This window comes from Syzygium oleosum, unplaced genomic scaffold (genome assembly GCF_021117445.2).
Source record: "Syzygium oleosum isolate NSW1041296 unplaced genomic scaffold, Sole_v2.1 Sole_v2.12, whole genome shotgun sequence".
Classification (NCBI taxonomy): Eukaryota; Viridiplantae; Streptophyta; class Magnoliopsida; order Myrtales; family Myrtaceae; genus Syzygium; species Syzygium oleosum.
The window spans coordinates 6716309-6742763 of record NW_026607496.1 but is presented as its reverse complement, the minus strand read 5'-3'; the positions used below and the strand labels follow the sequence as shown (position 1 = coordinate 6742763).

The 26455-nt window shown below is 38.3% G+C and overlaps 1 protein-coding gene across 5 annotated transcripts in view; it reads right to left on the bottom strand.

Moving 5' to 3' along the window:
- The window catches only part of LOC115672286 (E3 ubiquitin-protein ligase PRT6), a 32669-nt gene that overhangs the window by 897 nt on the left and 5317 nt on the right, over positions 1-26455 (bottom strand). The window contains exons 3-19 of one of the 5 annotated variants that reach the window (XM_056316513.1): positions 24444-25666; positions 24155-24295; positions 20804-21047; positions 20003-20725; positions 19287-19472; positions 18524-19212; positions 16518-16569; positions 13127-13760; positions 8868-9076; positions 8200-8723; positions 7994-8098; positions 7811-7877; positions 7623-7700; positions 3107-3175; positions 2787-2883; positions 2573-2704; positions 1951-2055 (exon numbers count right to left, since the gene is read on the bottom strand). In XM_056316513.1, the coding sequence (XP_056172488.1) occupies positions 2812-2883; positions 3107-3175; positions 7623-7700; positions 7811-7877; positions 7994-8098; positions 8200-8723; positions 8868-9076; positions 13127-13760; positions 16518-16569; positions 18524-19212; positions 19287-19472; positions 20003-20725; positions 20804-21047; positions 24155-24295; positions 24444-25666 (5016 nt within the window). In that variant the 3' untranslated portion in view covers positions 1951-2055; positions 2573-2704; positions 2787-2811. Of the gene's footprint in view, positions 1-1950; positions 2056-2572; positions 2705-2786; positions 2884-3106; positions 3176-7622; positions 7701-7810; positions 7878-7993; positions 8099-8186; positions 8724-8867; positions 9077-13126; positions 13761-16517; positions 16570-18523; positions 19213-19286; positions 19473-20002; positions 20726-20803; positions 21048-24154; positions 24296-24443; positions 25667-26455 lie in introns of those variants that run through there. The other 4 variants (XM_056316515.1, XM_056316514.1, XM_030594060.2 and 1 more) reach the window with 4 other exon arrangements.

Below are 26455 nucleotides of genomic sequence, written 5' to 3'. Positions count from 1 at the left end.
TTTCCGCCTCCCCTTTGTTGAAAAGCATAGTAACGGCCTCTTTCATTCCCAGTTTCTATTCACATTCCTTTCTTATTCCAAATCCCCAAAAACCATAAATAAAAGGGATGAAGAGCACATTCTCGTTGCCAACTTTCAACCTAAGCATAAAATACATATCCTAGCATATAAAATGATGTTTTGATAGTTCCACCAGCGCACGTAACTTGACAAATTCTCCTTGCATTCTTATAATTCCATCATTCCCAATTGTAAGCTCTTGTCTCCCATCCTATTACCAGAAGCCCCCTATGTTCTTGCTACTTGAACTAATTAAATTTTTTTTTAGATAATGCAAGTTGCAACTGAACAAGGATCTAACCTATGGTGCGTTTGTTCAAGGAAAATGAATGACTCGGAAAATATTTTTCTAAAAATAATTGCTTGTATCGCTCACAAAACTGAATATACGAGAAATATTTTCATCATTCACAAAAATATTTAGACAAATTGTTGCCGAAAATTTATACGAGAAATATTTTCATCATTCAGAAAAAATTTAGACAAATTATTGCCGAAAATTAAAAAAAAAATCATTGATTAATCATTCAAGCAATACAAACGATCATTTTTAGGAAAATATTTTTGAAATCATTTATTTTCCACGAACTAAACGGAGCGTAAGAGAAACAGGCACAACTTAACACAAGTCAATATGATTTATTGACACAATAAGCAAAAAGTAAAAATGGATATTCGAAAAGAGAAGCTAGCGCGAAAGGAAAACTGACTCAGTAAAATAAAAAAATGATAAACAGTGGTGGATAATAAAATATTAAAAGAGCAACAGCACAAATGCAAAGAACCGAAGGAAATCAAAGAAGAGAACCACTTCCACCGGTCTTACAAAGCAGCTAGAAGTTCGCCACATTCATGAGTCACAAAAGAACGAGAAACAAGTTATTCTTAACAACAGACGAGGAAAGATGAAGTTGATTGGAGGTAAAGATAAACAAGACGTTCAACTTCAGATATTGTTGTTTAGAAGACAGAAGATGGAGTTCGACTCCCCATGAGCACCGTCTCTCCTATGGATCTTTTGAAGATGAAGTTCACAAGCAATATTCTTTCCAAATCTGATGCCATAATATTGGATCTCGGCCTAAAATATGATGAGGCATGAAAGTGGATTTGGGGTGAGCTAAAATTAGCCCCAATTTCTTGAGAAAACTAGGATCATATTCATGGGTGGATTGCTATCCTGTCCAATAACATTGATCCTTAGAATCTGCTATTTTCAATTTAATCTGGATCATAGAACAATACCAGATCATAGAATAGTACAAACATAATATGGTATTTGATTTGCTTTTTCTGGGGAAAGCCAAAAGTTTTGTTTAGAGGGATGAGAGAGAACAAGCAATCAAATGGAATGATCAGGAAGAAGAGATGGATGTTGACCAAAGTGGTATATTCATCATGCATGATCATGAATGCCTTAAAATTACAATAGATGAGGAGGAGAATCATAAAAACGATCACTCAAGCAAGTAAGAATCAAGATTAGTGTGTGTTAAGTAAGAATCAAGATTAGTGTGTGTTTTTGCAAAAAAAATGGAGTCATGTAGCTTATCAATGTCCAACTAAGATATTTGATAAAGACACTGAAACAAACATAGCGAAGATAATGGAACATGGGCAAAATGGAACCTAAGAACCTTTGAACTAGCTGCTGGAACTTCAACAGTCTTCTCTTTGTTCCTCTGAACCAAATTGTTCCATTTTTACTAATTTTTACTAAAAAAATAATGGAACGTGTATTACTCCGAGATAATCCCCTGAAAAGGGGAGGTCCACGGCATATTTTTTTTCCAATAAGAGTGCTATGATGATAAAACTCATAAACGGTAAGTAGGATAATAAAATTAAAACACCTGAATTTCTAAGACAAGACATGATATATTCATTTACCTTAATGGCATTTCCCAGCCTCACAATCCGTATTAAACAAAGAAATAGAAGCCAGCCTATTACAAGTTTGGTATGCCTGCCAAGCCTTTTTTTGTTTCCAGTTGTCTGTTCATAAGAAATTGAACTACATAATATGCTCCCTAACTAGATCACATACGAAAGGCAAAAGAGGGATTCAACTAGAAATACATGAATAAGGGCTTGTTTGGTAAAACCAGACAATAAATGCTGAAAATGTAAATTCTGAATTTTAAGTGTGAATAACCTTAAGTACTGAAAACAAGAACAGAAATTGTTTGATCATAACTGGGAATGGATTACTAAATGATATTAATTACTTTCTAAGTATGGAATTGCAATTATCATTGGTAAGTTTAAAATATAATTGGCATGATTCTAATTAATCAATTAATTTTCCATTAAACGTATTAGGTGACCCTTCTTTACTTACTGGATTAAGTGAATTTTTTACTTAACTAAATCTTTTAAGTTGAAATTAATTATGGTTAACAAACCAACTTAATTTCATTAACAGCTGAATTTTTTAATTTCAAACACTTAATTAAGATTATCAACCAGGCCCTAACAGTAGCCAAACAAAGCAAATAATTGAGCAACCTACCATTGTCCTGTACATAATTCATGACGAGTGGACCAGAGAAGCTTAACTGCCATAATATCCACATATCGACAACCTTGGGATATGCACAGCCATCTTGCCACCACTCAATATCACCTTCATAACGATAGTCCTCTGATATGATCAAATATCAGGAGTCAACAGGCTGCCCCTCAAAAGATGGAACAACGGCAAGTAAACAAAAACATGGGCTGACCTTTGCCGAAGTCCTAGCATCCAATCTAAAAGAATAAGGCACCGACACTTGTTTGACGAAGAACCTTGGTGCTTCGGTCTAGTCCATGTGAAGCCACCTGAAAAAGACGATGTTTGATCAAGAAAGGTGGAAAAGAAGTAGGATTCATGCTAACTGAAAAAATATTCTGCACAAGATGGGCATGTTCTCTAAAGGACACGATCACAATCAATGCTTTTCCTCATTTTACATCTGAATGTCACTGACTAAAAGAGAACTAATTTCTAAAGTTAATGTTATATAGATATCATTGGAAGAAGCATAACAAGAAAAACCATCACCATATAGGTAAGAGCAGCATAACGTTCTTCGTTCAAGTACAGAGGCTTTCCCCTGTGCAAATCATTGTCCTGCAGAGAATTAGGACAGATGAGTAACATGTTATTAACTTATAGCTGACATTAACAAGACTGCTGAAACTGAAGCTTCAGAGTCATTGTGCATTGATAAGTCAAGATCTAGACGATGCAAAAATCAAATAACTGCTGAAAGCTAAGACTTTCGCATAGCAGTGCATTGACACATACTGCATCATATAATGAGCAAATGGAACTTAAACTAGTTGCTCTCACATTTAGACAACATACTTCTGTCATCTTTTTGTAGAATAGTAAGGTAAATAATTAAAAAAGCACCAAGGGAATGCCCAACCATTTACAAAATCAAGTAAGAAGTCTAGTTGGTCTAGAACGGCACAAATCTTTAGTTTATTCAATAGATAAAAAGTTAAACTATAGTTCACCAAGGGGGTGCCAACAAATACAAAAAGAACCCAAAAAAGCTCTCGAAACCAAAAGGGAGCTCAAATACAAGATATATCATCGACTATATCAACCAAGGCATTTACTTCCATATGCAATTTCCATTCCACCAAAAGCATATTTCGAGGCCAATTTTCAATAAAAATAGAAATGGGAGAGAATCCTCTCCATCAAAAAACAGAGAGAAGAATTGAGGTAATCCTTTTTTCCTGTTGCGCTGTAAACGAATGCACTGCCAAGACCAAAGCTCTTGCTGGATGAAACCTCCAATAACCCAAGATAAAACAGTGCAAGCATAAGAAACTCTCCAAACCATTCTCATCCAACAACAATGAACGAGGAGATACCACACTGACTGTCTCCTTTTTGCAGAGGAAACAGCTATGGACCAGTACTTTGCCTCTTTGTTGAAGGTTATCTAAAGTAAGGATTCGTCCCCAAGTTGCAATCCAAGCAAAAAGATGAAACTCTAGCTGGAAAACTAACTTTCCAAATCGCTTTCCAAGGAAAATCCATTCTACCAGCAACCTCCCTATCTAGTAGTAAGACTTCGCAGAAAAGATTCCATCTCTTTCATTGTTCCACACCAAAGCATCCTCGGAAGCAGTTGAAATCTTCAAATTATAAAAGACAACAAGAAAGCAGGCAAAAGCTTTGAATTCCCAACCTTGGGCTTGTCTCAAGTAATCAATCTCCCAAATGATCATTCTGTTGTTTTACCGATGACAGTCCACTACCAAAGCTTCATGCAGAGATCTGGGAACTGATCCCTTGAAACCGTTCCCCCACCAAACGTCAGAGCAAAAAATCGCTTTCCATAACATAATTTGAGTGAAGTAAATAAAATAAACTCACTCCAATCCTCTTTAATCCTCTTCTATATCCCGTTACATGCGAAACTCTCCAATCCTTAGTGATCAACCTGCCTTCTCAAGGTTGAACAGTGTAGTCAAAGGCACAACAGGGAAGCTTCTAGGTAGTCAGGCGAGGTGGTGCATCGGGTTTTCTTTTCCAAGAATGGAAAACTTAAGCCATCGCGCGAAAAGCTCTAAAGCCCTTGACTGACCAAAAAGAGGCCAAAAGGAGTTATTTATATTCAAAAAGACTTTTCAGAGTAGTTACTGGGAAAAAGCTTTATCCATAGTGAGGGTCAAGAAAGTAACTTTAAGACCAAAAAACTTTTCAGACTTTAACAGAAAGTGGCAACCTGTCTCTATTGCTACTGTTAAAGGCAGCTAAAGCCTACAGCATAGGTCACTAGAAGAATTGATCAAAGTCACAGTACCCCAACTCTCACTTTCTTTTGTGTTTGACTCTCTCTCTCTCTCTCTCTCTCTCAAACATCTCTGCTCAGTTTATGTTCTTTTCCCTTTTTTGCGCTTCTCACCTGAGACGTTTTTTGGTCCTAGTGCCTGAAGAGCGCCTTTCGCCTATGACAACACTGAGGCCAAAAATAGCAACCACTACTCCTCTGCTTCCCAGATGTTCATTATCAACACTGAACCACCAAAGCTATTTGCCGAGAAGAACCTTGTTGAATAATGAAAGGGACTAAATGGCTAATCCACCATTGCAAAAAGGTTGTTTATCTGCTTTCCAATTGACCAAATGGAACTTGCAAGCCTCCTCGGTATCACCCCACCAAAAATTATTCTGAATAGCTTTCAGCCACTTAGCCACCAAACAAGGGAAGGGAAAGAGAGACATAAAATAAATAGGAAGATTGGACAGAGCCCTCTGAATAAGAGCAAGCCTCCAATCTTTTCCAACCAGACAATCTCTTCTCAAACTCCTCAAGAACGGGCTCTCAGATACTCTTGTTCTTGAAACTAGCGCCCGAAGGAATACCTAAGTAGGTGATGGGGAGAGAACCTAACCAGCACCCCAAAACGAACATACCAAAGTACCATGCACTCCTTCACCTAGCAGAATAAGCTCGCTTTCACTCAGACTGATCTTAAGCCCAAAAATTGCCTCAAAACACAAGAGTGCACTCCTCAAATAAAGTAACTGCTGAACATTATGTTCACAAAAATGATAGTATCGTCTACAAAGAGGAGTTGAGAAACAATCATTTCCATGCCATGATTGTACACCTTTGAAGCCAGAAAGCCAACCCTACACGGATGCTTTGCAAAACATTTTGCTAAGGTCCCTCATTACCAGGATAAACAACAAGGGGGATAAAGGGTCACCTTGTCTAAGGCCTCGAGAAGATTGAAAACAACTGGTTGAGCTGCCACTACCAAGACCAGAGAAGCTCGGGGTTGAAATAAACCGTTTTATCCCGTCACACCACCACCGCTCCCAAAGCCCATCTTCTTCAGAACAAACAAAATGCAATCCCAGGAGACATGGTCATACGCCATCTCCATATCAAGTTTGCAGGTAACACCTTTCTTCGTTGCCTTTAGTTGGGAATCCACTAACTCATGTGCAATGAAAGCTGCATCTAAAATGCGTCTTCCTTCAACAAAAGCACTCTGAAAAGGACCCACCGCATTGCACGTTCTAATCTCTTTGCAAGCACCTTAAAGAGAATTTTGTACACAATGCTCCCTAAACTAATAGGGCGGAAATCCTTGATGTTAAGCGCACTGCCTCTTTCAGGAACGAAAGTGATAAAAGTAGCGTTGATTCTACAGACAAATCCACCTCTCACATGAAAATCCTCAAAAAACCTTCATCAAGTCACCTTTCACTACTGCCCACTACTCCCTGAAAAAAGCCAAAGTGAAACCGTCTGATCCCAATGCTTTGTCCCCGTCTAGAACGGCATTTGTATTAACAGTCAAGCTCTGTGCATACCCAAGAAATTAAAAAAAAAAAAAAAAAGCCAAGAGTCCCTAATTTTTACAAAATGACTATGTATTATCGATAAATCTCCAGTTTCATTCCCGCCAAATCAGCCAAAAAAGTCACCCGGGGGATCAACTGAATCTTTTCTCTTTTCATACATATGTCCTGCAAAGCTCTCAGCTCTTCTTGCAGTCTTTGCACTGGCCTGCTTAATGCCCACAACTGGCAAAGCCAAATTCCAAAGCATTCATGACCAACCACAGCAAATCAATAAACAATCAACAGTTTCAGGCAACACCTATTAGCCAAGATTTGACCTCGTTTTTGCAAGTTGTCCAGGAAATTACTTCCATCATCAATCAAATTCAAACAAAAAAGTATGTATCATATGAGTCGTGGACAAGCATGCACGATGCCATCATCCAGAATACCAAACAATGACTTAATTCACCGTCCAGCAGCCATCTCTCAAAGATATATATAGATCCATCACTTTACGGGAAAAGAGCTAATGAAACTACATGTACATTATACGCTTTACAAAGAGTAGTGAAGCCAATTGAAACAGAAGATAGCATGAGTAATTGCAATTATCAAGTCACTCCGAACTATTTGATGACACATTTAAAGAACTGAAAACAGCATAAAGAGAGACGATACTCTCAAGCCAAGGCAACAAGGTAACATGCTCTTTTGATGAACTGAAGACTATAGTGTGTTTAAAAACTTCTAAAGTTCTTGCTCTTCCGTTGAAACAAACAGAGACATACTCTCAAGCCATGGCAACAAAGTAACATGCTCTTTTGATGAACTGAAGAATGTAGCGTGATTAAAAACTCTTAAAAGTTCTTTCTTTTCCACTGAAACATTGCTTCCCCACCAAATAAGAAAATTCTGAAATTTAAAAATGGAACAGGAAACACTCCAAAATGATCCTACATGTCAATGTTTACGTGTTTTAAATGGTACAAGAAAAGATTGAACCGAAAGAAGAAAGACCAAAGCCTCTAAAAACACATCCTAAATGATTCTCTGCCTAAAAAAAAAATCAACATTTATATACTTCTGCTAAGATCTTGCAAAGCCACACCATAGCAAATTAGAGAAAAGCTACTCAAACATAATTCTTGCAGATAATAGGCCAGTCCCAAAGAAAATTAGCTTAAGTGAAAACACGAGATTTAAGCTTCCACCCAAGAATAAAAAATCCAAACCACATCCAGGTAAAAAAGCTAACCTCTTCCCCAAACGCATCTAAGTACGGAGACGGCCAAACTGATTGACGTGCAGACCTTTGGAACAAAATCATTGTCCTCTGCAACAAGAAAAAGAAAGTCCACAAAGTGAATAAGGAGAGGGAGAGACAGAGACAGGGAGGTCTTAAGTGGGACTTCCCACAAATCCACAAATAGCAAGTAGTCATACCCTGATCAGCAAGAATACTCCAATACCAGCACCACAGGCAAATGCATGACTTTGGCATCCACTTTTCCTTCAGGAAAAGATTAGACAAGGTCAATTAAGTTCGAGATTAAAACTTATGATTCCAGTCAAACAGCATATCTCCATCCAAACTATGTACTGCTAACTGAGGTGAATTGAAAAAACCTGCAGCATGATTTCCAGCTTGGCGAGCATATTCTACCACATAGCAGGCACAATGCGGGTTCCTCTATAACAGTATTGCAGTAATGGCATTGCTGCTTAATATACCTGTTCATACATTTGCAACATGAATGATGTATACTAGCAGGCAGAAAAGGACGGGAAAAAAAAGTGTCAAATTCTTGAAAGTATTCACCATCCAAACAAACCTCTGCAAAAGGTCCTGGTATAGGTAGGGTAGTTGCATCAGCTTAAAAGGAACCGCAGGGACACAGCGTGCAATGCAAGTGATCCTACTAAGCTGAGCCTCGTTGCAGAGATGACGAATCCACCTTAAGACAAAAAAGCGGAGCTTTTCATCTTTATATATCTTATCAATCGAGGGGATCTTGAACATCTTCTCAAGCGTTTGAATCTCATTGAGCTCCACAGAACTGTCTGAGAAATGGGCAGCATAAAAAGGCCCATCTGAATCATTACCCCTATCAAAGAATGGGCTATGGGCAGACGAGTTCAGAAGCTTCCACAGCAATGCACATCTCCGCAAATAAGGTAAGCTCAAGTTACAGACTACATTGTCAATGCCCCATGATGGATCGACATGGTCAGAAACAGCATACTCGAAATCACATCCAGACTCTTTCATAAATTTGCCGACGTCACTGACCATACCATTATGAAAGCCTAATTCATCCATCTCACCTCTATGTTTCCCACAAAATGAAATTATAGCCTGCATATCCATAAAATTAAAACATAAGAATCCAACTACGTGACAACAACTATATGCCACTGCACCAAAAAAAAAAGAAAAAAGAAAACAAACAAATAGAGCTCCAAATGCCAATGTAAAAGAAAATGGATGCCAGTAACAAACCTGAGTGATGGAGACAATGTAGAAAAGGTGCACAAGTGATAATAGGGACTCCTCGCATAGCAGGAAGGGGCAAGGGAGACAAAAGAGAACCCACATCAGAGATGAAAACGGGTCATGAGCAAGGACAGGATCGGCAGCTCGTTTCCAGAAATGAAGATCAGGATGTAGTGATTCCCCCTTGAAATCTTCCAAAGTACACAACATACTGCCTATGAAGTGAAGACCCAAGAAATTCAACAAGAAATCCAACAAGAAATCAAGTGATGAAGTGAAAACTAACAACATGGCCCAACTACTTATTTTAGCTGCTTGTCCAATGCTATATGAGCACGATGACTATACAACCAAATCTTACCTCGTTTCAAACAGATATAAAAATGATGTCATATAGAATCAACTAACAAAGGAACAAATTAAAAAGCTTTCTCAAGTCATGGCTGTTACCCTAATTCAGGGAATTAAAAGGACATTAGGAAAGAGAACCAACCGAAGAAAGAATAAAAATGGTAAGAGATTAGAAAGCAAAATCAACATAACAAAAAGCTAATCTAATCCAATCTAACTTATTTAATAACATATATGGAGAGAGGTGCTCCTTGGAGAAGTCTAATGAGGAGCAGACATGTGGTCCTCTCCAGTTCTTTCTTTTCATTCATTCCCTTCAAACTCTGAAAACCAAAGCTTAAATGAAAATAGGAAAAAATTATATACCCTATTTCCTCTTACTCTTCCCAATCCCCAGGTTCTAGAATAATAGTAAGTAGTAATAATCATAAAAAAGTAATCGCCCATGCTCGAAGTGAATGTGAGAGAGCTAATTTTTTTCAAGTATATTAGAGAGCACCAAGGGGGTGCCTCCCATTTGCAACTTAGGAGTTAGAAAATACATTAGAAATTCATTAAGACTTGGCGTCGAAGGATCTGCCACCACAATGCCAAAAATTAAGGTGGCAGGCAAACCATCCTCTACATCACCATTAGAACTTTCCTCATTTTTAAAAGCTCGCCAACTTCTTCCTTTCTAGATGACCCGTAAAAATGGAAGCAGTGATGAAAAGTCGTATTAGCAAAGGGACAAGAGAGTGACCCTTCAATCTTTTTAAATGAGTGTTCTATAGCATGAGTTAATTTAGTATTAATTTTCATCTATACTATCTATGAAGGAGGACAAGAGAGTCATATAAATATAATTAGACTCCCTTCCATTCTTTTCATTTCTTCAACCAAACATGAAATGGTCAAATCCCCTTCGTTTTCTTTCTTTTCTTTCGTAAGTATCTAAACAACAACAAATCAAATCCTTTCCCATCTTCTTTTTTCTCTTCTGAGGACATTATCCATATCCTTTCCATTCTCTTGTAATCACTCCATCCAAACTAAGTGTAAGAGTAATCTCCACCACATGCACAAGAGGTATCGGATCTCTCATATGTTGCGTCATTTATTTTTCCAGATAGAATTTTGACGGGGAGTTAGCACCCTTAAATAAGCAAAGCTAATCATTTTCTAGAATCAGGCATCAAATAAGGGAGAAGATGAACTAAAAGTAGACAAGGTTTCCATAATACAAGAATATTTAGAACTTCTATTCTAGTTATAAAAGAATCGGGTCCAAAAAACTATCGGTTCTATCTCCAATCCATTTTTGCATTGATATATAGACTATCAGAGATGTACATATTGCATTGTTCAAATATCGCTAAGGAAATTAAGGAAAGATTTTTCCATTAACACTCCACGATATAAGAGCCTGCCTAATTTTCAACTTGAGATCTATTCTTACTTCAACTTTTGGTAAGTTACTAATCTACTTTTACTACTCCATGTCGGATTAAGAAGTACTTTTAAGATTTAACAAGCCAATTAATTGATGATTTTGAATTGATTTTAGTTTGACATTTTTCCGAACAAAACTATAAGGGCATGAATGGTAACCGTTCTGTTCCTGGAAACAATTTCTGGCTAGAAATTTTTTATTTTTATTCCCTGAATGAGTTTCTGAGTAGAGAAACGTGTTTGATAACGACATAAAATTTCTGTTCCCGGAACAGAAATTCATCTGATAACGACAATTTCTATAATTTCTGTTCCCTCAGTCGATCTATCGTCTGTAACCTCATCTTTTATAGATCCAAATGGGTACTCCGGATCTCCATATAGGGAAAAGTTCTTATCCCTCTTGTCTTGATCACGGATGTAATTATGCATAGCATAACATGCAATTACAATAAGTGCTTGCTTTCGAATTGTAAATAAAGGCATGTGCCTCAAAATGAAAAAGCGATTCTTTAATGTCACAAATGATCTTTCAATGACATTCCTTAGTGAAGAATGCCTACAGTTGGACAATTTTATTGTAGCTTGGTTTGAACACCCTTTTGGGTTTTGGCTTTAAGGAGGCATTCTTGTCCTTCCACCCCTTCAATTCGAAATGAGCTTGTTCTTTGCCTCTTCTCCTCCTCCTCCTCCTCCCCCTTCTTCTTCTTCTTCTTCTTCTTCTTCTTCTTCCGTATCAGTGAAAACAGGGTGAGAGAGGATAATGTTGAGCAACTGAGTCCCTCTCAGGGCATAGGTGAGTGGCTAGTGACCCTTAGGAGTGTCCTCCTTTAACTCCCACATTAACTCAATTGGGGATGACCTATAATTGTATTGCTCAACCTCCATGTCCAACTTCTTCATCCACCCGACCTTGATGAAGAACCTCGTGAAGTCCCTCTTGGCCTTGTCCCACAGCCTTTTCCGAATGTCATATTTAAAGCGGTCGTTGCTGTGGCGACTCAATAGGTCATCAATCGACTTGAGGTCGGCTGCGGCGATGAAGTGGGCCTCGGATAAGAAGACATAGCCGTGCTTGATGGCAGCATCGCCGGCCAGGGCGATGAGAAGGCGATGGGTCTCCTCATTGGCAAGCCAGAAGTTCTTGATGGCAAGGTGGCGCTCAAGGAGGTCGAGGGAGGTGGAGGAGGGGGAGGGGGCGGTGGAGGTGGAGGGGGCGACATTGGTGGTGGTGGAGAAGGAGGAGGTGGTGGTGGTGGAAAGTAAGAGTTTTTATTTATGATTCTGTTCTAGAAATAGAAAGTAGAAAATTTATACTTCTCATTTCTATTCCAAACCTATTTTTGGGCTAAAAATTTGTCTTGAAAATAAAAAAAAATGAAATTGCATTACCAAACAGATTCTTCAATTATAATCTTATGAGTTTGAGTTTAAACAACATTTACATGATACTATAGATAGACATTTCCTCAGATAGAAAACATCTCCTATTCTTTGTATATTCAATAGAACATACATAGTTTTTCCATATAAGATGAGAATGTCATGAATGATGTTTAAGTTTAGATTGGTTTAACTTTTATTTTGATTATGGTTATGGTTTTCGAAATGTTCAAACCGACAAATTTTGCTTAATTTGCAAATCCCACGAAACCTAACCAAAAACCAAACCAAATCGAATCAATACATATCAAGCACATGCAATACCATGGGGAAGAATTGTTAGTATACTTGATGGTAGGATAGTGAATTAGTTGCAAAGGAAATGCCGGACCTATTCATATAAAAGAAGAGAAGCACCCCCAACACTACTCCCACCTCAATTCCCCATCAAAAACTAAAAAAAAAACCTCCAAAAAGGCTGATATGGCCTTCTTAATAGTTTTGCACTGGGAAAAAAAGCAAGTTTCCAGTTTAATCTGATGCAACAAACATTATTTAGATACAGATAAATATGAGCCGTTAATTTAAAACTTAACAGCCCATCAGTATAGAAAGATACAGATGAGTAAAAAAGATAAAGACTTAGAAATTAAGCATATTATATTTCTCCTCGCCCTTCAACATACTGAATATACCAAATGAAAAAATAAATAAGACAAAACTGTTGTCACGAGGAGAAGAGAAAACAAGGATCAATCATATAGATATACGACAAGTATATCCGTAATCAGTCAAGGGTTGGGATATAAACGGCTCAAGCTAACAAGACATATAAAGATGATAAAAAGATATAATTTGATTCTCTAAGATTCATTAAGTAATGGACTAAATTAGCCAATGTATTTCCTGGATTTCGCACCATTTCCATAAATACGTTTGTAACATGTTCTTAATGACGAGCAAGGAAGATAACACGGACAGCTTAAAGAAATAGAGGAGAAGCATACCTTACAGAGGACGCCTGACTACTATGATACAGTAAAATGAGGCAGAAAGAAAGACAACAAATATAACACTTTAATCATATAATAAGGAATTACCTTCTTTGCCATCAGGAGAAAATGGGCGATCTGTCGAAATGCCAAAGCAGATTGAATCTGCAAAGAGCTTAATGCCTCTAAATCTTTGAAGAACGTCTAGGGTATCCTTAGTCCTCATGCTCTGAATGGCCCTCAAAAACAAGGAGAAAACAAACTTCCCAGCAGATGAAATTTCCTTGAACAAGGCACTAAGGCTAAGATTTGGGGTGAGAGACGTCCTTCCGCTACGAGCAGAAATTTCTGTTGATATAAGCGAGTAACGAAGAGTATCCCACATGATAACTGAGCAAGTTGCCTTAGCAGTCCTAGATGATCTTTTCTGTTGGCCTGGAAAATACAGCTTAGATAGCAGATCACAGAGCAATTCGAGTTTTGATCTTAAGCTAGAGTTACTATGAAGAGGAAAAGCTTTAAAAAGTTCGCCCTTCTTTACTAAATCGGCTGCAGATTGCAAAAGGCACAAGGCTTCCGGTAAATGAAGCGAAGTTGTGTCACTGCTTGCACCAGGCCAAGGACATTGCGAAGAATTGGGAAATGAACTCGCTGATTGCTTCCACAACATCTGACCAACACCCGGTAGGGCAGGCAAGATTGAATTTGCCAGACGACGGCAAACAGGGCATAGAAATTCACCCTAACATGAGAAGAAACATATATTAGTATAGAACTTATAAGAGAAGTATAAATCAAGACAAACAGACATGTTCAAAGCATCAACAGTTCATGATATGGATTGTAATATTAAAAGACAGTCAATTCACATAATAGGTTGAAGTAAGAATAAAATACAGACCCTTCCCCCACAACAAAAAGAATATGTAAATAAAAGTAACTTTTGTGCTCTTTAGACTTAGAACATAACCATGAAAAATTTACATCATCATCGGTGTTTAGGAAAAATCATTTTTTTACACAATAAGTTTGGTTCTAGTCTCATTTTGTTCCCATTAATATTTTGCCCCATTCAACCCCCACCCAAAAAACACCAAATAAAAAAAGGAAAACAAAACATCCAGACAAAGCCTCACTAGTTTGCTCAATTTATTACTTAGTGCCACTTGCTTTTTGAACAGAATCATATCTCACTCGACTGATTTGAAGTTCTTGACTTTATTTTAATGACCAAGTATGGAATGCAAATAGGTGTCATAAGATTTGTCTGACTTGTCCAAATTCAAATACGAAAGAGAGTGAACCACTGTAACTTGTAGCCAAAAAGTAGGAAAAATGCAATTTAAACCAGTGTGAAGCTCAGGGAATATATTAACATAAACAAATTTTACAGGGAACAAGAAGATCAAATTTCAAAGAGCAAAAGAAATATGTTCTAATTTTTATAGGGAAAATACCACCAAAAACCCCAAATTATGCCACTTGTGACAAATTTACCTTGTAACTTTTTTTTGTGACACAAAAAACTCCAAACTATGCCACTTTTGACACATTTACCCCGCAATACTTTGGCCCATGGGCATTTTCGTCTTTTTCCTTTTTCTGTTTTTTTCCTTTTTTTCTCTCTCTTCCCTCCGCCGGCCTTGGCGGAGGGAAACCGGCGAGGGCTGCCTTCGCCGGATCCAGCGAGGGTGACCCTCGCCGGCGTCGGGCGAGGGCTGCCCTCCCCGACGCTGGCGAGGGTTGGCGAGGGCAACCCTCACTGGCATCGGGCGAGGCTGCCCTCGCCCTCGCCCGACGCCGGCAAAGGCAGCCCTCGCCAGCTTCCCTCCGCTAGGGGTGATCGGTTCCCGGTCCGGTCCGGTTCCGAGTGGAACCGGGAACCGGACCGGGAGAACCGGTTCCCAATTTTGGGAACCGTGGACCGGACCGTTTGGTCCTAGGATCGGGAACCGGACCGGACCGTCGGTCCGGTCCGGTCCGGTCCAATAGAACCGGTCACTTAGGATTTAGTTTTTTTTTTGGTCAAATACTTAGGGTTTAGTTCACATTTTACTAATTTTTATCAATGAATTTATATCAATGAAGTTCACTTAGAGTTTAGTTCACATTTTACTAATTTTTATCAAAGAATTTATGTCAATAAAGTTCACTTAGGATTTAGTTTACATTTTATTAATTTTTTTGAAGAAAAAATGTCGATCCGGTCCGGTCCGGTTCCCCCTTGGAACCGGGAACCGGACCGCCCGGACACAGGTTCCACTTTTAGGAACCGGGAACCGGACCGGCACCCCTTAGAACCGCCCAAATAGTGTCGGTCCGGGCGGTTCTCGGTTCGGGCGGTTCCGTTTGCACACCCCTACCCTCCGCCATGGCCGGCGGAGGGAAGAGAGAGAAGAAAAGAAAAAAAAAGGAAAAAAAACAGAAAAAGGAAAAAGACGAAAATGGCCATGGGCCAAAATATTGTGGGGTAAATGTGTCACAAGTGGCATAGTTTAGGGTTTTTCGTGTCACAAAAAAAAGTTCAGGATAAATTTGTCACAAGTGGCATAGTTTGGGATTTTTCGTGTCACAAAAAAAAATTCAGGGTAAATTTGTCACAAGTGACATAGTTTGAGGTTTTTTTTTGTGGTATTTTCCGTTTTTTATATTCGCAATCAGTTCCTACCGGTGAGTTTCCCATTGAAACTTTTTTATCCTTATTAGCATTTCCACTAGTAGTCCTAGACCGTCCTAAAAATGCCCTCCTTGAGTGTTGTCTTCTCGGAAAATAAAAACTAGCAAACTAATTCTCCTGCATCATGTACTAAGCATCTACAATCTCTAAGGCACAAAACATGGTGAACCGGAGTAGAATCTAACAATCACATCCGCTGAAGTATGTATGTTTTCCCTTTAGGTAAAATCAGATTAAATCATTGGTCTTTTCTTTCTAAACACCCCCCCCTCCCAAAAAAAAAAAAGAAAGAAAAGAAATCCTTGCTATTTAGACGAAGGTTGTCCGTAATGGCATCAGTTTTTTCTCTTGCACTTATAAAAAACTTGCAATATTGGCAAGAATACAAAAGCTCCCCACGTTGGTTGTGCCGGGTTAACTTTTAGGGTGTATTAAATTGAAAAAAGTTTCAAAGTCACAGAGTGTAGTCTTAAAGCCTACTGGTTGAAGGCAATAAGATTGATAGGAAAGCTTGAAGAAGTACAAATGGACCTCGTCCCTCATCCAAGAAAAGTCATTCCAGCTCTCTGGCTACGATTAAGGGGGAAAAACACTGCCAAATAACGAAGACAAAATAAGATAGGGACTCTCTGGCTATGATTATAGGTGTTCGACAGTGTCTTTTATAATTTAATGAAGACAAAATCTACTATAAGCAACGCAAGTATCTAAATCCAATATAAACATCGATCAACAGCACTAAGAACTTGGTGGTTAAGAGAAATGAGATGACTACCTTATGCAGCCTAAGCATAAAAAAAAGGAGAGTTAAAGGACATGCACCTTATCGAGATTCACAATGTGCCCTCCTTCAAAGATAATTCTTCTTGTATGTCTGCAACAATTGTTTCACGAACAAGTCAACTTTGTCAGGAAAGAGCGGCACGCATGAAAAAGGAGATTGCTAATTGATTGGCTAAGCACAACAAAGAATTTGATAACAATTAGATTTGCTTTAAGCAAAGGTCCACTGGGATTACAGTCATCAAGCTGACAATATCCAGAAAGTTCACCAAACACAGCAAGACAAGGACAACAATTTGAACAATGTCTGAAGCTTCACAAGAAAAGAAACTTCATATGTCACCTTTTAAGGCTGAAACACTATCAAAAAGTTGACCACAAAGTTGATAGATGACCAATCATTTTTTGGCAGGTTAATTACTCAAAACTGATCCTTTTGCCACAAGATGCAAACAACTAGCTAGGTAATGATTCGGCATTTTGCTTTGGGCAACCTATCGGTACATTCTATTAGTCTTGCAACACATTAGTGAATAAATCTTGCAGAATTTTTCAATTTGTACGAAACTAATCAACCACTCTTATATACAATGATCATAGGCAAATGCCAGAACTTCCAATGTGGCATGACAATTTCTCGGCCTGAAATTAAAGACACTTAAACTTGACCTAACTAAGATTAAAGTGCATCAAAATCCTCAAAGCAGAAATGTGGTACATTTAATCTTCAAAGCAGAAATGTGGTACATTCAACTTCTGTTACCCACAATCCTATATCACGTTCTACTACAGACAACTTCACGAAGTTTAAGCTGTGTTAACATACCCCAGATGAAAGAAAAACTCACATCACGTCTAACAAAAAGAAATTACCATATTAAAATTAAGCAAGGTTCACAATAGCAGAAACTCACCGATGCAAGTATAGCAGCTGCCAAAAAGCAGATAGCCATCACATTATGCATTTATTTTCAAAATGATAGCACGTGAAGAAGAATCATAAATTAACTATTGGGGATTAGATGGTGCATTTGTTGTGCTTATAGCAACTCTTGGCTTGGTTTTTTTGGGTTTTTTGGTCAAAACTCCAGTGCAAAAAATTATTTTAGTTTAAAGTATTGTGAAAAATGATATGCAAATCAATCAGCTAAAATCTATAAATTCTGAATTATTTTTTGGTGTTTCATGCAAAATAGTCAAAAGGTATGAGCCGCAAGATTTAAAAAAAAAGAAAAAAAGTTAAAAGTTAGATTCCCTCCAAACAAACCTTAACGAGACTAGAAAACTTTTATGCAAATCTGTCTGGAATTACTTTCATCTTTGTTACATTTTCCTAATTTAAATTTTGCAGCTGACGCATTTTGACATTTTAAACCCAAAATACCTAAAACTATCACCATATGCTAATTTTGACACGTAATTCACATATACTATCTTTTAGAATTTGAATAATAAATTAAAATTGGCGGTAGAGCAAAGAAGTAATTTTTGCTTTTATTTATCCAAATCAAAACAAAAAAGCTCATAATGTTTTTGGCATAAGTTACTGAAGTGTCGCAATATAGCCACTCATCCCTAGAGGTCAAGTATGTTCATCAACATTCTTGTTTTCTTTTCCCTTTTTCGATGTTGTGATAACGGTGATGACACTTGTCAGGTGACAGGTGTTATCACTGCATAGTGCCAACAACATTGGCTATTGACCCAAAACATTTTTCTCACCATCATAGCAACAGGAGCATTATCAGCAGCCGCTGCTTCCACTACAAAGCAGCCACTACTGGCCAGTGTATAAACTTCCTATCAAGGCATGCCATAGCTAACATCTGATGTAGCAGAATTTTAAACTCATGCATAATGGGACATTTCTTAAACCTCCAACCCAAATAACACATGCACCAGTCAATCATTTTCTATCCTCCAGTTGCCATCAATGTCAATCATTTTCTATCCTCCGGTTGCCATCAATGACAATGAAACCTAACCACCATCACAATCATATCACCAAACAAAGGATGAGAAAAGAAATTTTTAGCAGAACTAACCTTTCCTTCAATGAAGATAGATAACGTTCCAGACAACCCTGATGGACGGCGTGACCACAGGAAGAAAGAAATATTCCATCACAATCATCTGGACCAAATCCATCATATGCTAACCCTTGTTTAGCATTTTCTACTGAGGTCTCATCAATGTGCAAGTGTTCAGAAGCTGACGGATCTTTTGCTCTATCTCCTGAAAGGCAAGCTATATACTTTGCAAGCAGAACAGTTTCATCGTCTTCAAAATCCCCTGCAACCTCTTGAGATGTTGAGATATTTTTATCTCCCTCAACTGACTCTAGGAGATGTGCATTGTTATGAACTCCCCTTCGAACCATTCGGTACATATCTTCCTCTAGAGTCTCAAACATATATACAGTGCTTTCCTTTTTATCCTTAGACATCTGCGGCACTTCAAGGTTTCTCAACAAAGGGAAGCCAGCCCTGATAAACTCCATGAAAGCATTGACTTCAGAAGGTTGGGCATTATGCATGAATTTATTTATAGTATTGCGAACCAACTGCACTAACTTAGAAGGTGGATCTACTTCTGAACGACTAGCCGCCGTAACTTCAACTCCACTTTGTTCAGATTCCTTGTTCTTCTCGATCTGCATTGTTTCCTTCTCTGGCCGTTGAACCATATCCCATGATGGGGGTCCTCTTTCAACAAGACTTAGCAGCCTAGATTTCTTATATCAGGAACAAAAACAAACATTAATTTTAAGAAGAGATGAAGAAACAAAAAATATATATAACTTGTTACCTGGAGAAAAATTAAGAAAGAGAGAGGATTCTCTGGATTAGAATCATGGCAAAGAGAGCAAACATCTTGAACAGATTCTCTGCTCTCACTAACAGCAGCTGAACGAGTTGCCTCTTCTGCAGAGGATAAGCCCTCATCAGTTGAAATGCTTGCTAGAAACTTGGACTGCTCAGCTCTCATTCTTGCCTGCAAAACAAACTTCAATAAGCCAAATAGGTTGAAGCAAATTTGTGCTGGTAATACAGCAACCTATGGAGCAAACTTTAGTCTTATATGCAACAAATTTATTTTTGCTGGAAACATGCTCCAACAAATTTAGCACATTTATTTTCCAACCACCAATCTTTGACCGTCCTGTAACATCATTTTCGCTCCATTAAAAGCTTCAGTTTATTGGATCAAGCCATATACTCTTCCTATTTATATATCAATTCATCTAAAATACTTTTTGAGATGAAGTTTGCCCAGAGTCATGTAGTTTTAATACCTCATGTATAACAAAATAATGACTTGAAATATATATGTATGTAGACCACAGAGCACCGTGGACAGATTAAACATCACACAAACACTACAGCTATTTTGAACATGACAACAACAGCCAACTTCAACTAACTTAGACCAAGTCTCTATTAAAATGCATGGCTCTATATTTTACTTATTACACCAAGCAAGCAGAAAAGATTATCTGCATAGATAATGTCTCACATCCCTACCATTATAGCAGCCTGCCTTTCGCGAGCTTTGGCTCTGTGTTTCCCTTCATTAGAAGGAGATCCTGAACTTCCATTACCACTGTCTAGGACGGACTGCGGTACTTGATTGAACACTTCTGGGGCTAGCTGTTGCAACTCATTCATACAGTAAGGATCAATTTCAGCAATTCTTTTCAATAAGCTTTCAATCATATGTGAAAGATTGGACCCATATGCATCCGTCTGATTCCCAACTCTCTCTTTCTTATGTAACATCATCAGCAAAACAAGTAGAGATAATAAGCTGAGTTTGCCAACACCATAAGATAATCCCTCATTAATTTCTTCAGCAACAAAAGATAGCATGGAATTTTGGTCTACATTGAGCCATGTTCTATCTCCGGACTCTCTCTGCTGAAAACAAATATCTACAGCTAGAGAGAGCAAGTGCAATGCAACAATCAGGACACCGTCAGGTGCACGTGAGTCACATGCCTTATCACTGAAAACAGCATAAAATAGCACTGAGCGGATAAATTGAAGGGTCACTCTACAAGTAGCTATTCCAGCTATTCCTCGTAAAGGTGCATATATGTAGGTCCACCTAGGTAACTGAGCAGTTAACGCTGAAACACTGCAAAAGCGTGCATATCTTTCTTCTGCAAGTTGCAATTCTCTTGAGTTCCAACGCGGGTGATACAAATCCAGTTCTTTCCAGCATGGCCATCGCAATGAATATGTACCCTACAAAAAGAGCGACATATTAGGACAATATCTGTCAAAGGCTGGTAGAGAGAGAGTGTGTGCGAGTGTTAAAAATACCTGATTAAGGCCAGAAGGATTGGAATATGAAGCAATAGTATCCAAAATTTCCTGCAGACCCTCAAACTTAGCCAGGTCACGGGGGAGTGACTTCACAAGTTGACTCCGAGTGGCATCTCCAGTGGCTAACTTGTAAACTAACTCTCTTCTCAAACTTTCAGCTATAGTCTGTCCACAAAATCGCCTTTCTTTAACAATTTGGATTATAAGAGTAAGCATTTCCTCTACTAGAACCGGTTCATACCTGAAAATCCATATCATTCAGCCTTAACACAAGAAGCCACATTTCCATATTGGATGGACAATCAGAATAGATAACAACATACATGTAGTATGTAAAAGCCCAAGCCAACCCGTCCAAAGATTAAGAACTCCCTTCCCCTGCCCCCCCCAAAATCCAAAAAAAAAATGTTGCTTCTCCTACATCTGAAGTCTCTCACTCAAAATTGCGTGCACATGCACGTGAACATAGAGGATGCTAAAAAAAAGTGTGATATTAATATGTAATTTTGCCGTATCAAAAACAAGGCAAGTAGATAAATTACAATCGTTGACACGTGTATACACATGTATTATATATAGCACCTAACAAGACTTTCTTATTAATAGGATCCGTTGAGGATTATAGGACCACTACCAATTCACTTCCAATTATCTGAAAGCTCAAACTTTCAAAAAAAAACATGATAGCTGTAAAGAAGGAAAACCATAATTTGATTATAGGAGATTACAAGGATTCCAACTCTGGACTCGGGGCTTCAAAAGTGCATAATTGATTGTTCTATAAGCTTAAATTTATAAATAAGTGGAAAATGGTCCCACAATTGTAAACACGGCATGAGAAAGCGGCCAGACCATAGAAAAAGGGGAAGTGCATGGTTCGGTTTTTGGTACGATTTGAAAAACTAGGAACGAGCAGCTTAGAATGAGGTCCCACTCTACACACTCCTAACCCCACCCCACCCCTAACTAGAGATGGCAATGGGTTGGGTTTATTAGAGTTACCGCCCTGACTCAATCTACAATAGACCTTAAACAGGTTGCAGGACGGGTTGGGGATATTAGTTACAGAACCCCATAAGGTTTGTGACAGGTTTGTCATTTGTCTCACAAGTAATCCAAACCCAAGAGCCATTTTACTACCACAGTTTTACTTTTCTAACGAATAGAAGGTCCCCTATTTAATTATATACAAAGATAATAGAAATTACTTATGCCCATTTACATTCTTTTGAACATTCATAGTTTATACATTATGTTCTATTAATACAAGAATTTGAAATTGAATTGGTTACTTAATTTGGATTTCCACGATGGTGGATGTGTACTCACGAGGTTTACTATTTACATTGTGTTAACAATTTTTTTCATTACAAAATTATATAGGAGAAAATAACAATTGTAGAGACATTGAGACTCGTTGAGAACCCACCAGGTAATTTAAGTGGCGACGGGGTGGGATTTCATCAAAAAACCATAGAGGGTTTGAGACGAGCTTGGGAAAAACTCAAAAATTAGTGGGACGGGGGTACAGGATCACTCGTCCCAAATCCCATCCCATTACCATCCCTACCCTAAAAAAATTCAATTTTTGAACCTATGTCAAATCCCCATGTCAGAGGAAGTGCTAGAACTTCTGGATATGAAACATCTTCATTTACGTCCTTAAGCATTTGGAACAAATGGTTGTGCACACTGATTCAGAGGAACCACGAATGAGAAGTAGAGAACTATTCACTTTCACCAGTAGCAATCATCTACCATCAGAAGCTTCATAATTCCCTCGCTACAATCTCCATTGGAACCCCCAAACCAACAACACAAGAATGGGATATTTACATTAAATATTCATGCAACAAACATTCTCTAAAGCAATTTTTGGACAAGCCAAGGACGAATTAAAAGGAAAAGGCAATATAATTAGAAATTCAGTCTTCTCATTTTCATAGGTGGACTAATGAAACCTGACTACTTCCAATTTCTAATAGATTTCTATGGCCTAGAACTCGTACAAGAGGAGCACTATCAAAAACCATTCCCTTTCTTTAATAAGCATGGCAATTCATTAACAAGTAGGTGAGAAGACTAAGTACCAATCTTACAATTACTGGCTAATGTACAAGGAAAAGCTGACACTATGCAAGTATACATATCAGACGTTTGGTACATAGCCCCCCTCTCTTTCACTAACTTCAGCATCCTAATACTTATAACCACCCTTAAAGCAGCATATCTTCTGCAGCCCATCAGTTCCACCAAGATCACCAATGATACAACTCACGCCAGAATGTATGACCAATCATTGGCATCAAAGTAATCATCATTTAGTTTTTCCTCATCCTCCATTTGCATTCTCCCTTCTATTCACCAATTAGATGAAAAGCCATTTGGCTGCAAGCACCAAAACCCTTGGGGCCTTTTTTGATGTAGCTGCAGCATGTGGCTTTCGACTTCGGTAGCAAGTATTATTGGATGTAGTAGTACGTAGAAGCTCTACGTTTGAAACTACTATTTTACGTCTTTTACTCAAAAACGACAAAATATTGTATTTTAGACATTTCATGGTTTAAGATGTAAAACTAATTTTTATCAATATTTCTGCTCACAAGCCGAATCGACAAGCTAGAACCTAGGGGAACTTCAACTTCCAGCCCGTACAGATTAGCTCTTTACTGGCTTCTTAAACCCGGATGACTTGTCATTCTAGAAGCTAGTGGCCAGGAGTTGGTTGTAGCATGTTCAGAGTGAGGAACAATTTTGACAAGTGAATTACTCACACAAAATGAAGATGACAACAATGATATAAATGATTACTTTATGCACTATCCAAAAGGATTTTTTATGAAAAGGGCCATAGCACAAAGTCCCAAAGAACAGATGGTATAATGCTCGATAACCATAAGTGAACATGCAGGGTTCTTTTGAAACATCTATCCCGTGGCCAAATGCTCTAACGTGTATCACCTTTATCAGTGATTGAAACTTTGAAAGAAAACAGAAAAGGAATACGACACAATGAAGCTCGAATTTCTAAGACACGGCCAATTCCTACTCCTTCTATGAGAATATGTTACAAGCCCAAGAATCCCTCCGCTGCTTTTTTCTGAGAGAATAAACCGAGGGCTGATGGGCAGCTTAACAATAGGCCCAAAAAAGAGGGACCACAAAGCAACTTCAGGCCATTCATTCTACCAGAAGATATATCGAGACTCACGGCAAAATTCAATATCCAAATAAAGCTATCCTACTTGTTCATAAAACTGCAAATCTTACGATTCTCCTGATCTAAAACAGGTCGAGATGTTATTTAACAAAGGCATGTATGTGCGATTCAAGAAAGTATGTACATACTCGCTATCCCGTGCAGGCTTAAGAGAGAGGTAACTCAATAACCCAAAACGTTCTATTATTCTGCTGACGAAAAGATCAGCAGGGGCTACGGCCGCACAGAACTGCATCAGGAATAGGTCAAGCTCCAAACCTTGCTCGGACCTGCAGAAAAGCAAAATTAGGAATCGCCATGCCCTATAGGAATCTGTAATGAATAAAAGTAGGAAAATCATATAGGAAAATCAACATTGAGTTAGAAGGAATGTCTGTCACTCTGGCGTGTAAATCACACAAGATGAAGACCACATACCACCGAGCTGAACGATACAATTCACGAGATACAAGGGCTGCATCCCCATTCTTCTTCCACATTCCAGCGCGAACCTCAGCGCAGAACACACTAATACGTAAAGGATGCTCCATGACAAGAGCAGAAAAACCCACTGGACTACAAAGACCCAAAAGGCACTTAAAAAAGTTGGAGTAGGGCACTGATGGCTGATAAGCAAAAGCAGCAGCTTTTTCATTGGATGCAGTTGTATCCCCATCCCATATTTTCAAGGCTTTAAGCAGAAGTAATGAGAGTAAGCGATGCAACGGAATGTGAACAGATATGTCTTGCGAACTAACATCATAGACGATATTTGGCCAATCCTGCAAACTAAGAACACGCAAAGCACCCACTTCTGAAGCATAATCACCTTCCATTGCACAATTATCAGAGGCCACAGAAGCATTTGCAACATCACTTTCACCAACAGGTATGGACTTACTTTCAGTATCAGCGTCCTCCCCATTATCTACACTGGCATTGGGCAAATCACCATGATTAAGTCTACCTTGCTGGTCACTAGGACTACCAAGTCTACCAAATATATATTTACCTTTTCTGATCCTCAATATTGTCTTCTTCAATGCGGAAAAATGGCTAGTGGCAATACTACTGTTGCTCTGAGATAAATCAATTACAGTGGCCCTTGAAGTCTTATCAACTGATAACCAATTCTCAATGGCCTTCAAACATTCATTTATTAGCCATGTGATAGACAGTGGAACTGACGGATGACTACTTTTTATAGTATCGACTTCAGCAGCCTTGGATCCAGATGCTGATGCCTTGCTCCTCCCTGAAGTGCTACATGCAGAGCTTTCGTGAGATAAACGTACTACTTTTGCATGTCTCAGACTTTCTCCATCATCCATGTCCATTTCATCAATCCCAGTGGTGTCAATTGTCTCTTTAGCAGGTTCATCAGAAGATGCTCCATCAACCAGTAGGGAGTGAGTACTTGCTATTGAATAGCATAGACCAAAAGGAAAATGTGTATCATCAATTTCTTCTTCTATAAGTATACCTGTTTCTCTTCTTAGAGGGTTCATTCCTTGCACAAAGTTCAAAAGCCTCATCCAAGTCCGTAAGATATCCCGCTTTTCGTTAGTTAAATACTTCTGTACAACCACATGGCTCACAACAAATCGTATATCTTCAGCCACACGAATGGTTGTATTGTACAAATTTTGCCACTTGGTGACCTATCAACAGAATTTTTCAGCTATTTAGACATGGCAGAACAAAGGAAAAGATGTTAAAGGAAAAATCAAAATGTACTTTATTAAAGTACTTTTAAAAATCAAAACGAGACATTTATCGTGGATTTGCTTCAACAGGTAAAATGGAAAACCATTAAAACCTACTTTTCAATGAAGCTCCTCTTCCATTGACACTTTGAAGCTAAATAGAGATAAAACTTCATGAGATACACAGAACATCATCGGATAACTTGAATATTGCCTAGCCAAGCCATCAATTAGTGCAGTGAGGACACTGGTTAGATGGCCAATCCTCGACACATAGAATACCAAGTGCTTTATGATATAAAAACTCACTCAATAGTTTACAGCGGCTGATACTACCAAAACAAATGGAGGACGTGATTTGTAAAAATACACCAAATGATACACTGCATGATCGATTACCTAATAGAAACCTAGTTGATTGAGAAGGAAGTAGCATCAAATCAATAGTCAGAAGCAGCAGAATGAGGTTTGACGATAACACAAGTGATCCATAGCCTTCTCAATATTCCCTCATTGCAATATAGTAATGTAATTTCCAAAATAGAGACACGGAATTCAAATACTAACTGAAAAATGTATGTAATGCAAGCACTGAGATTATACATAGATCAGATTTCACTAAAAGATGACTCCTTACAGAAAGACTTCACTCAAAGAGCACTGATTTTGTCATAAATTAAATGTACTGTTATTTCCCAATATCATTCACCACTTCCAGTTGGTTAATGCATTCCATTTAACTGT